This window comes from Lagopus leucura, unplaced genomic scaffold (genome assembly GCF_019238085.1).
Source record: "Lagopus leucura isolate 7727_CA_CO unplaced genomic scaffold, USGS_WTPT01 Super-Scaffold_739, whole genome shotgun sequence".
Taxonomy (NCBI): Eukaryota; Metazoa; Chordata; class Aves; order Galliformes; family Phasianidae; genus Lagopus; species Lagopus leucura.
This window is the reverse complement of record NW_024962255.1, coordinates 15,758,491-15,771,493: the sequence shown is the minus strand read 5'-3', so window position 1 is coordinate 15,771,493 and position 13,003 is coordinate 15,758,491. Positions and strand designations below refer to the sequence as shown.

The 13,003-nt window shown below is 42.1% G+C and overlaps 1 protein-coding gene across 48 annotated transcripts in view; it reads right to left on the bottom strand.

The window, feature by feature from the left end:
* Positions 1 to 13,003, bottom strand: part of SORBS1 (sorbin and SH3 domain containing 1) — a 162,506-nt gene that overhangs the window by 49,677 nt on the left and 99,826 nt on the right. For 25 of the 48 annotated variants that reach the window (XM_042863429.1, XM_042863433.1, XM_042863430.1 and 22 more), the window contains 6 exons: positions 12,093 to 12,188; positions 8,340 to 8,459; positions 6,748 to 6,774; positions 6,480 to 6,595; positions 3,390 to 4,190; positions 2,424 to 2,792 (listed from right to left, as the gene is read on the bottom strand). In XM_042863429.1, coding sequence (XP_042719363.1) covers positions 2,424 to 2,792; positions 3,390 to 4,190; positions 6,480 to 6,595; positions 6,748 to 6,774; positions 8,340 to 8,459; positions 12,093 to 12,188 — 1,529 coding nt within the window. Of the gene's footprint in view, positions 1 to 91; positions 161 to 2,423; positions 2,793 to 3,389; positions 4,191 to 6,479; positions 6,596 to 6,747; positions 6,775 to 8,339; positions 8,460 to 12,092; positions 12,189 to 13,003 lie in introns of all 48 variants that reach the window. The other 23 variants (XM_042863454.1, XM_042863455.1, XM_042863456.1 and 20 more) reach the window with 8 other exon arrangements.

Here is a 13,003-nt window from a genome sequence, read left to right as displayed (position 1 = left end):
GGGGGGGAGGCAGGTTGTTGTTTTAAAACAATTCCTTTCACAGCAAGAATCAGGCATGCAAAACTCATGCAGTTCTAGAATGAAACATTACTGTAGCTGGTTTGGTAAGGAAGGTCCAAGAAATAAGGTTAGCACCATCACTCAGGAGACCGTGTGACGTCTACATGGTAAAAAATCATGAAAAACAGAGAAATGACAAACAGTAGGACTCTACTAAGGAAGATACTCAACATAACTTTGTTGCTAGAACACAGATAGCAGGCTACTCTTGCCTTCCTAAAGTAGCAAGCTCCATTGTTTATGAATTCCAAACCCACCTTTTGTATCACCACAACTGTGCTCGTTCTGTAGAAACACAGGCTGGGCCCACAGGGAAACTTAAAAATTAGTTCATCTTTGAAAATCCTCAGTCTAAGGATATCAGCCTCTCTCTTTATCTTACTGCCAACAAAAACAAAGGGCTGATGGCCTAAGAACGTGTGCAGCAGTTTAGGCTGAGATTTTTCAAAACTTCTCATGGAATTTAGATGCACAATTAAAGTTAATGGGGAATAAGCATCTAAACAAAGTGAACGTGGAATTTCTGCATTCTTGCTGCTCCACTGTCATACTGGAATGCTGCAGGCCACTGATCTGTGAAACAGAGCTGAGCATTCAAACAAGAGAGTTTAAGTCAGTACTGAAAATAAATAAATACACAGACTATTACACCTCACACCCACCAGTGTCAATGGAAAGGCCTTACAGGATAAGGTAAGGGGCTGAGGAAGGGCCAGAGCTCAAAGAAGTTATAGTGAGAACTGGCCATCAACAGAAGCAGCATCTACAGTTAATCTAACCTGGAGGGGAGGTAGGGCAAAACAATCCAGTTCTGCTGGATGAACGTGTTCTTCCTCCAAGAATCATTCTGATCAGGCCATGGACAACTCATAAGGACAGAACAGAAGGTTCTTCAGACCAAAGGTCTCTAAAACAGAGACCTAACCTCATTTTGCTGGCTTGGGATAGTATTCCAAGCAATGCAATTTGGGAGAAGGGCGGAGGGAGTTGGAGAGAAGTAGGAGAGATGCATTTGAGCTTAATTTTGATAACTAATGTATGAAGAACCCCTAAAAGAAGGAAGGTGTCAGGTCAAGTCAGGCTTAGGAGTCACAGCTAAGTCATCAAACTGGGTGAGCAAAGAGCACTAAAATTACTGAAGAAAACTGCTCTGCAATCACATGAACAGAGTATGCACAAAAATAAAGTTTCAAAACTCTCATCTCATAAAAATCGTGTAGATCAAAATTTCTACTACTACCTCAGTATTTGGATGCCTGCTGAATTTTCCTAGTGCCTGTAGATAGGCTCCATAAAAATACTTTCACTTTTCACACACTGTTCTCAGCAGTAAAATCCTACTAATTCCAATAGAAACAGAAAGGCCAATGCCGAGAACTTTTTGAAGTATCATCCTCAGTTGTTTTTTTCCTTTCCCCCCAAGGCCCATATGCCTGTTTGGGGCACCTGTTTGACCTCTATAGAGTTGAAGGACAAAGGAAGTGCCATCATAAGAGATGGTTCTGCTGAGCTTCTTGCTTACCCCCATGAGCAAGCATATAAAAAAGCTGGTGGTTTCAAGACTTCCAGTATCTGACCCTCCTTGTACTTTTTGCTTTTTCTGAAACTTCAACTGAGATCTATTTCTCCTCCTTGTTTGGAAGGACTTTTTAATAGAAGGTCATGAGTTTAAAAAGAAAATATCTAAGCCAGGAAGAACACAGTAAAGTTCAAGTTACAATTATTGCAGTACTTTTTTAAAAATTTGAAGAATTCAAAGACAGGCAACTTGGTACTGAAGAGACACTCTGATCCTAACCTATCCCGTAGTGCCTACGGAGTTGGAAAAGTCTCAGCTCAGTAACTGATAGTATTGCTTGTAGGTCATTGGATATCAGCAGCAATCTTACATTGGCTTCAACAGGAATTTCTGTAGATATCATACAGTCTTACTCCAAGTGGAACAGAAAGCCAGCCCTAAGCTTTAACTGGTCTGCTATTATACTTCCAGTGTTGTTCAAACACAATTAACGATGTTATTAAAAGAGCCTGAGGAGATCAGTTAGTTGCAGCTATTCTGTTTACACAGAATTAATTATTAGCAAAGCCTGGTGAAGGCTCCTAAAATGTGCAGCACCTAGCAGAATGGATACAGAAGTAGACAGTCAAATGTTGCACAAGAGAAGTCAATAAAAAGTCCAGAGCTGCACAGGGCAAGCAATATGCATGCACTAGCATAGGATGTAAACAAGGTTTCAGTTGTCATGCTGCTAGCAGGGAGTGAGTCATCACTCCTCTCAAGTTTAGTATGCCAAGAAGAAAGTAATTTTAATCTGGGAATACAAATTTAGGACAAGAGTGAGAAGGGTACTTGGCAAGCTTACTGTACGTGAGATGACTCCAGTGATTTCAGGCTTCAAGCCCCTGTGCAAAGCCCCCGTAACTGGAGGTACAAGTGAAGGTGGTGTTGAGAAGAATGGAAGTTTCGGGTAAACAGAGGGTGATGTGCCAGACGCAGAGGGTGCTTGGTTATGGTGGGAACCCCTCTGGAGATGTGGGGGAATGAAATCATCTAGAGTCGGAAAAGTCAAGGGTGTGCCAGGAGGAAGAGTCTCAGGGAATACGGAGCCTTGCCCAAAAGGAACCAGAGGCGGTGGAGGAGTGCTGGAGCTGCCTTCTTGTTGTCTGTCTGGATTAATCTGGACAAGGGGGACTACTATAACCCCAGGCTGAGTTGTGGTGGCAGTGACATCCTGTAGGAAACAAGGTGTTGTTATGCAAAGGGGAAGATCGGAACTTTAGTCTAACGCAGCCACATAGTGTCATGCAAGGATGCACCCCAAATAGTACAAAGCCCCAAAAGACTTTCCTTCGCTAGAGAAATATCTTTCTTCAGTCTTTCAGCAATGGCCTCTGTAAGCACACACAACTTTTTACCAAAAAAAAAAAGAATAAAATAGCATCTTCCATCCCCTCACCACCCCTCTCTCCTGTCATTTGCAGAGAGGCTAAATCAAACCACAAAACAGTGCTGCACTCACCCATTACTTGAGAAGCACTAACCAACACGTAACAGAGTTTGCTTCTTTTATACCTCCCTAAAATAGCAAGATCTTAGCCGGTCCAACCCAGCCCCCTACAAACAACATGCACACACAAACACACAGATCAACGCTGGGGAGACATGAGGTGTTAAACATCATGGAGTAGAAGACCACAAAGGCTCAGGTGGTGTACCAGATGCTCAGAAATTAGGAAGGATGGAGACAAAGCATTAAGGAAATATTATAATGAATTAAAGAACCATTCAAATGGCTGAAAGAAAACAAGGTTACGTAGAAAACATGTACCATGCTGCGTCCCACTGCCTTGTACGGCGGCTGCCGCTGCTGGGTAAGATAAGGCTCTTTTCTCATTCTGTCCTCTGTGGCAGCTGTGCTCTGGGGCTCTAGCACTCTGTCCCTCAAAGCTTGCGGAGGTGATGACTGTGTCCAAGAGGGCTGGCCCGCATCAGAACTAACTGCGTCTTTATTGAGGACAATGTAAAAGTACGGCCTGGGAGGAATAGGAGGAGGAGGAGGAGCAGGAAGAGCTTTTCCCGTTGCAGAGAAAACAATATCGGTGGCTGGTGCCTGAGTGACCTCAGCTCCCAAACTGGTGCTGGCTGATGGGTCATGTGTGGTGCCAGTGGAATTTTCAGACGTGGCTGAGCAAGTGTTGTTAGATAAACAAGCTACATATAGTTTGCTGACCTTTTTATCCGCCTTCGTCTCATGACTGGAATTCATTCCAGCCTTACTACTGGGATCTGCCCTGTCAGGGTTGCGTTGTAAGGATGATGCATTTGATGAGGAGCTACTTTCCAAGAGTGGCTGCCCAACATGCACCATATCTCTGGGACCTGAAGAAGGAAAATGCCCTGCTGGCAAGCCTTGCTTCCCGCTGGGGACTGCCCCATAGGGGGTGGGTGATGAGAAGTAAGACCGTGCGCTGGCATTTAGTGATGCACGCTGAGCAGAAGGCTTGGGTGCATTCAGGTACACACAATCCATGATGGGCACTGGCAGCAGGTTGGTTGCTTTAGTGTCAGTGCGAGGACGCCATGCAAAGCTTTCCTCCTTGGGGAGAGGAGGACGGGGAGGAGGAAGGGCCTGCCCAGGCAGAGTCAAGAAGCAAGAGAGGGAGAGAGGAAGCATTACAAAATGAAAGGAAAAAGGAGGGAAAAATAAATTGGAAGAATGAATTTGGTCATTAGATTTGGGTTAAGCAGGTTTTAATACAGCAAGAACAAAAAGTAAATACAGTATCTGGAAGGCCAGTATAGAACTCACTCACATCATCTCACAGAGTCTCTCCCAGCACTCCTCACTGCAGCACACAAACATTACCCAGCTCTAAGTCCCTGCCTACACATTTCCATATTAAGATTTAATATCCTGCCTAACTAAACCCAGGCATATGTCAGTGTAACCAAATACTTCCCAGCACAGGGTTCATCTGAACTGCAAAGCCAAATTCAGAGCTCTGAGCCACCTCCACTGCACATAAATGCACTGCCAAAAGATGAACATGAAGAAGTTTTGCCAGTGCTAATGAAAACAGATGTGAATACAATAGGTTGCAGTTGACCAAGTAAGAAGTCAGCATTTATTGCTACTGAAAAGCTGGTCCTTGAATTTTTTTCATGATTTTTTCAGTCCTAAAAATGCTTTTGACAAAATCAGAATAATTGAAGTTTCCTGAGGAATTGAGTTAATAAGATTTTGCCTTCAAAATTAAGATCGCTACAGAGAAGTTCTCTTTCCAGTGAATTTTAAAGGAGTGGGAGAGCTGGAAACAAAAATAAGCAGCAGACAGCATTACTGGTTTTGGTACTTTGCAACTAATTGCAGCTCCAATTCCAATCACAGTCAATTTCTGCTGAAAGTCAGATTGTTTTGAAGAAAAATAACTGCAGTGGAGAGATTTTGCTTTTTACTTGGTTGCCAGTTGCCAAAAATGATAAGCTGCTGAAAAGAATAAAACACCAGCCTACCGAACAGCAGCTCCCTGCATTCTTGCTAATTAACCCTCTGGAAACTATAGCTGTATGTTTCATACATATATACCACTGCTTATCTTTATGGGCAAAGAGTGGCTAAATCACTTCTGAAATAGTCAAAATCAGAATATTCCCTAACAGCTCACAACAATCAAACATGAAAAAGTACCACCTGTAAAATACATCCACACATGACAGGTTGGGGTCAGCACCTATTCTTGTTAGATGGATACATATCTAAACTATTTTCATAAAATTACAGCTACTCCTGTCCTTGTGCTGCTCCTCTTTCACCTTCATCCCCAATGAGGGAAGATTGCAGAAGTGCATTGGAAAGTGCTTCTTCTGAAGGGCTTCTGGTTTTGGAACAGGAACATCCTCTTTTGGTTCCTTATAGAAAGTAGTTTTAATGCAAAGAAGTCAGCTCCACAGAACTTTCCTGTATTAGGCTCACTTTATCACTGTATTGCTATACGGTGAAAAATGAGAAAATTATGAGAAAATACAAATTATCTACTCGCAATTGCCTTTTCTCATTTTGTTCATTTCACCTTAGTTTGGACAGTAGCCCTGGCTACTTCTGTAAGGAGTACTACGTGCCTAAGTCTTCTCTCTGTTCATCAGTAAGATCAGCAAGTGACTACAGGACCAACTGGAAATGTCAGGCAGAAAATAGGTCTCTCCTTTAGGATGCTGCTCCTTCCCAAGTCTTCATCTGAGCTGTGCCATCTTCCACTTAAAAATTTTAGGAACAGTGTCTGCTCTGTGGCATTACTACAGGTTGCTGATGATAGGAGCAGTCACCCCGACAGGGGACAGGGTTTTCAGGGGCTATCCATTTCACATAAGAACACATTATCTAACAAAGGGCTTACTTATGAGCATTCAGACCACCTCTGTGCAGACCAGTCACTCAAAAGGATGAAGTTACACCTTCTTTTAATTGATTCATTTCACAATTTATCCCAAGGTACAAATATAATCTTTCCCTTGACAGCCTTAAAAGGCTTGTATCAGTTACAGTATTAAAACTAAAAGGCATTTCCCCAGTAAAGTCAGGCCCATCCTAAACAACTTATTTCAGCCTGCTCAACCTCTAGAAAATACACCAACACAGAAGACAAACTAACGGATGGCTACTTCACCTTTTTGTTGCAAGCAAATAGCATTGTTGTCCTTCTTCGTCCACCAAGGAAACACTGTGGTCCCTCTGAACACAAAAGCTCCACAGCATTCTGCTGACATCAGTGTTGTTCCCATTTCACAGGAAGGAAAAGCTGATGCACAGTAACTTACCCAAGTCTGCAGCAAAATCTGGAGTTCAACCCGGGACTTCTGCCCATGAATCCAGTGCTTGAACCCAGAAGATCACCCTGAGAGTCGCAGAAGAAAGGCTTACCTGTGGCTTGCTGTCCGAGGAAAGGTTCGGACGCACACTCCTATAACCCTTGGCAGCCAGAGAAGATGGTTGGGCATCCCCGTTGGCATCAGTGTTGGGTGATGATCTCCAATCATCTAGAAGGGAAAGAAGAAAAGCAATTCAGATGACAGAGGATTCCCTCCAGCTACAAAATTAGTGAAGGGAAGGGATTTTTCTTCCTCCAGACAAAAAGAAATACTTCCAAGAAAGCAGCAGAAGTAACAATGTAAGTAGTCAATGTTTGTACCTGTTTCTGTGTTTTCTGGCTCCAGACCTAAGCATTTCACAGAAAAGAGGGACAGAAGGGATGGGAGTAGAGGGCAGGCATAAAGGAAAAGGAAGGGAAAAAAATAAAAATAAACTGTTACATTTACAGACAACATGTACCTATTGGAGTAAAGAGTTGAGTTACTTCACTTCAAACATAAAATGCTCTCTGACTGGGCTGCCTAATTACCATAGAGACCAGCCCCAAACACAATGCCCTCCTCCTTTCTGACCTTTGTAAACACAAGGCAATTCATTCAGAGCAATGAAGAAACAATTGTTCATTGACATTCTTATTTCAGAGGCAAAAAGGCAGCCCAGCTAGCTACTTTCTAAAGCTGCAGCTTCATGTCCGAACACCATACACTACTGGGAACACAGGGACTCCATATTCAGCTCTGATAAAGCTGATGAAGACATTTCTACCCTTGTCACTGCTACTACATATGATTAACTGGGACAGAGGACTGTCAACAAACAGATCAGGTTTGGCACACTAAGTTCATGCACGTGAAAGGAATTTAAAAACAAAACAATGTCATTTTACAATCAAGTCCCTGCATATAGATACATTGGTTTCATCATCTCTTTACCCACCTTCCACTGGGCTCCTCCCCACTACCTCTCCCCTGCTAGTCATTTTGTTTTTAGATGCAAAAAGCTCTTCCAGCTCCAAAGTACATTTCATAAAGTGATTGAGAGAATAAGCAAAGGAAGTATTAACAACCTCATTTCCATAGTAATGGGCTCACTGCCATTCAGGCTGCTGGAAATTTATGAAGCCATCAGCAGTGAGAGGCAATGATGGGGGGCAGGAACATGAAAAGAGGGAAGGTCAAGGGTAAAGCAGAAAGGGAGGAGAAGATGGAGCAGAAAGTGGCACATTGGGGCTGGAATTAATGGAATCACCCTTCTTATAACAATACATCCAGAAATGATGTGTACTTTGCTTTCAGGAGCAAGTTTGACCCCCCATTCCCCTTAACAGCATCTTGCCTGTGGGAGTTCATCCTCTCTGCCAGACCCATTACACTGGCCAGGTTTATTATGCTTTGCCTGTCTCCTACAATTAAGTAATTACACTTCTGCTATTGAATGATGGCAAAGCTCTGTGGCGACAGTGTATGTCTGGGATGCCACTCCTGCTCCCTTGACAACCCAAGTGAATGCTGTGGTAGCAAGCAGCACTGTCGAGCCTTTTTCTGGTTCATCTTGGCTGGGATAAAAGTCTGCCAGAACAGACAAAACAAAACAACCAACAAATCACCACAGTAACAACTAGATGAGAATTCTTGGTGCTGCTGGTAGCAAAAGGGAGCTGTAAACAAATTTAAGTCGATGAGAGAGCTGTCATGCACTGGAAGAGAATAGGAGTCCATTTCTCCCCTTGGAGATGTAGAACTGGTCTGGCTTTTAAAAAGAGATTTCCAGCAGCTATAGGACCTCAGGCTTTAAATTTTAGTTTAAAAATCAAATAACAACAAAAAACACAGCCCAAGACCCTGAACTGACCTCACACAATGTTACTACAAGGCAACATTTTCCAGATAACTTTGCAGCCACTTCACTTACTTTCAGGTTTCTCAGCATCCTGAGGACATGGCGAAGAGATTTTCTGATTCTCTTCAGAGGTTGAAGATACCCAGAGGGTCACAGCTCCTTTTCCACTGCAGACTTTAGTGGGATCTGTTTCTACAGGAAATGTACATGCACAGAAAAGACACATTGAACGAGATGATACAAAGCTATTAGGAACCATCAGAGCTCTGTGGAGTAACTTTAGCATGGCTGTCTCTGAGTGAATCAATCTAGTAATGTTTATGTTGATGAAGATTAGCTCTGGATTTAAAGCATTGAGAATTCAAAGCAGTTTTGTATTCAAGTAACTGATGAATGTAGAAACAAGTTCCGTGCCAATGTAATAGAGCTAAGAAAGCAGGAAAAAAGGATGATTGGTTGAACCAAATTTCATGGGTCCATTTGCTTCATTTGGCCTGCTCTGCGTGTAAATATTGTATCAGCAGGACAGCAGTACACCTGTGTCTCTTCTGTTGGATATCCCAGTGGTATACAGCAGCATGATTTGTGTGCTTAAAAATGCCTTTTGTGCAGGCAAAAAAAAGGTCTTATGTTTACTGGAGCACAAAACCTTGTAACTGTGAATATGATCTGCCTCCTTGCCAGGTTCCCCCATTCCATGATGGTGTTGTATCTTTTCAATGTAGGAACCCAAATGCCATAAAGTATAAAGAAATTTAACAGATGACTCTGCGAGCCAAACACCAGGTCATGTCAGCTTCCTTGCTAAGGCTCATTCAGGACAACTTCTGTCCAGGTTTACCCTTGTGCACTTCAGTCTGTGGATTTGGGTTCTTTCCTCCTGTCCCCTTATTCAGCAAGTACAACACAGAACTTCAAGGCCATCTTCCTGCCTTATTTAAAATCTTTCCGGAGAGTTGTTTCCTCTAAGATATACGTAGAAACAATATGCCTAAAGAGACTCTTACTTATCCAACCTACTTCCACAGGAAAACATATCACCTCCCTTTCTTACGCACTACCTATTACTGCCCTGCAGCTGCCATCAGCCTTTTCACTTTGACCTACCTCAGGAGAAGTGCTAGTCCTTCCACGACAATGCACAGGGAGCCTGAAGGGGATCTGAGGATGTGCCATGTTGCACAAGTGACAACATGATTATTTTTTATATTTACAGGTAAGGATCAAGTTCCCTCTGTACCAGAGGGATGGAGCTCCTCTTTGAGATCTGTTATCATAATGACAGTTACGCCTCCAGACAGAAAGGAAGGGGTAGAAGCTGCTGCTCACTGCCCAGATAACAGCTTGTGTTTGTGCAGATCAGCATCCACTGCCTAATTCCAGTAAGACACCATTCATTACATCTACACCCAGACAGTGCGTACAGACCACGACAATGCCTCAGCCAAGGTTGCAAAACACTGCCACAACATAACGAAGCATCAAGAGTGGCAGATGGATAAGAGCAGTAAGCAGGAAGACTCACTGCACATCAAGCATTTGGTTCATACTGGAAACCCTCAATGCTGAATCTCCATGGTTCACACTTTTACTTGGGCTTACAAAACTTTAAGACATTCCCAAAAAAGATTGTTTCAGGTAGCACATCCACATGTATCAAATGCTGCTTAAACTTAAACGTACTAACTTCACAATCACATCACACAACAGATCATGCCTTAGAGTCACCCATGCGGCTCCTGAAATAGAAGCTGATTTCTCTGACTGAGAAGCATTTGGTATGTCTGTGTGATAGTCCTTCCCCTCCTAGAGGTTGCTTCAATGCTGCAAATTAAGTAAAGACAGAATTGATGGAAAAAAACATCTGACTCCCTATGTATTCCACCTCTTCTCCAATACTAAGGGTGGATCTGCTACCTGAAGCTACTCTTTGCGAGAAAGCCCTAAAGCACTTGATGCAGAGTAGGGTTAGATTATCTTGTCCAGGGCTATTACTGGCTGCCACTTACATCCACACTACACAACACGCAGCCTCAGGACTCTACAGATTCATGTGCAAACCAACAAAGTTTACATTTTGAGACTCCAGTTTCAAGAGTACTGTAACTATGAAGCATAGACATCTTGTTGGGAGTTATCAGGACCGAGTGAACGGTTGCCATTCTTCTATACTCACAAAAACATCCAGAGCTCACAGCAGAAATGCTTCTATTATACAAGAGGAGGAAGGTCCTGGAACTGTTCATCGCTCTCCATGGACTGTTGGAGTCCAACATCCAGATTAAAAGTAGTTTTTCGAGACAAATCTTATGCTAAGTCTTAGGCTAAGGTTCAAGAGACATTAAAGTCCTTCACAGAGGCCGGATCTTAATAACATTTTTGAAGCTTAGGAAAAGCATATCAGCATCTTCATGAATGAAGGCTCTAGAGATTGCAATACGGCTGGTTCTTTTTTACTCCACAGCCTCTTCTTGCTCCCAGGCTATCGCAAAGTGGGCAAGTGGAGAAAACTTCAGCACTTTCAGCTAACATTCTCCTTACTAAACACTTCTGTTCATTCTTTTCCCTCCTCTCCCTTCCAGTTAACATTTTGATTCTTGGTCATTAAGCAGATGAGCAAGTGAAAAAGTATTTCCTAATCATTTCGGCAAAAATAAACAGTGCACCTGGAATAGAGTGAGAGCATGCAGCCTGGAAGAATAAGGCCCAGAATTAACAGAGATGGCTCTAAATGCTGCAATACAGCAAAGCAGACACCTTGCATTGCACACTGACATAACTCACTTCCGAATTAGGGATACATGAAATAATAAGAGGAAAAAAACTGTACGTGCTCTGTGCCTGACTGCTCGTGTGCTCCATTTTAGACGCACAGGTTTGGGTGGCAGAACCCTTAATGATACAGGAAAGTCTTGGGACTGACACCTCTGCAGAGATGTACGCCAAGAAACAGAGAACTTTCCTTACCAAAGCAGTTTACTTTCATACAACTTATTCCAAACATAAGCCAAATCAAAACAGTAGGACTCACTGAAAAAATGTTTTGAACTCAATAAAATCAGAACACTTAGAAAAGGGTTGAAAATAAAACTGACAATGACAAATGCCCTCATAAATTTAGTCAAAAGAGAGAAAACAAAGATCCAAATTTCTCATTAGAGGGATCCAGCAGATTGGTACCAAACACAATGTCATAAGTTCCTTACTTAGTGCCCGTGTGTGACAGATTAGAAGAGACGAGCAGTATCAGCTAGCCTGGTACGACTGCCCAAATCCAGCAAAGAACAAAAATAATCTTGTAATTCTAGCAGGAAAACACGTTAGTGGGAGAGGGTAACAGAGAGCCTGACATCCTTATTTATCTACATAAAGTTTCTCTAGTGTCAGCATATGCACTGAATAACAAAACCACCCCATGGATGCTGAACTATGCTTGAACCTGTAAAATAGCACCTCTGATGTCTATTTACTTTCATAAAGACTAAAGATACGCAGGAAGCATTCTCTGGTTCATCAGGAGTTTGGTTCAAAATGAGGCTGTAATAACAGCAACATTCATAACCAAGCACTAGAAGAGCTTGCAATGATTCCAGATTCAAGCAGACACAATTATGTCTGCAGAGAAACAGCATAATTGAGAACAGTGCACTGTGCCATCAGGACCTAACTTTATTACTTACTGATGAAATCTACGGCTCTGGAAACAGTGAGAATGATGAAGCTGAAAGCCAGCCAAAGCACGTGGGTGAAGCAGAGAGAAAGAAAGAGAGAAAGAGGGAGAATGATGGCAACTAATGCACAGCAGGGGGAGTAAGAAAAAGATACCTGTAGGCAGCACTAGGTGAGGAGAACTTTTCACTTTCTTCACAGGGATTATTGTAACGGCAGAAATAGAGCGTGTGTATAAAGGGACGTCAACAGCTGCAAACACAAAAGTGTAAATGGCACATCCAAAAGGGAAGAACAGAGTTTGGAATCATGCCACTAAATTTTCTAATGTACTCAGAGACACAATAGCAGGAAATTTCAAACACAAAAGCAGTCCAGAGAGCAGTGATGCAACCACTAAAAATATCCCTGCGCTTGTCCTAATCCAGGATACGTCTGCTTTAGAGCACGCACAGAACTGCTTACTGAGTCAACTAACTGCTGACCACCACTATGCTGCAGGGGTAACAAACCTGGAAGCATTAGTTTTTAGAAGCCATAATTTTTTTTTAGTGTGACCATTCAGATGCGATACACTACATGCAAAAATAAAAATGTTAAGTCAATTTTACAGTGGCTCAGTTAAAGTGAAAAAACAGGCAGAGGTTCAGAGAGAAACACCAAAAACTACCCATACTACAGGAATTCTGGATTTTAGGGCACATTTTATAAGTTCAGCAATAAAACAGTACAGAAATATTAAACACTCCTGAAAAGCAGTTCCACGCTGAAGTGAAGCATCAAACATCTGGTCCAGAAAAATACACCTATCAAAGCAGTAAATTAAAGATTTCTCCTGCACACCATTACTTAGCATAGTACTTACAGTATACATATAAAATGTAATGTTTCATATAATTATATATATATATATATATACATATATATACATATACATACATATACATATAAATGTAATAAAATTACATATTAAAATAATGTAGGGAAAAATCATAGGTAGCACAGTGCAAAATTCTACCAGTGGTTACAAAACTCTCCAAAACTGTTGCTACTTCCTTTCCATTTCT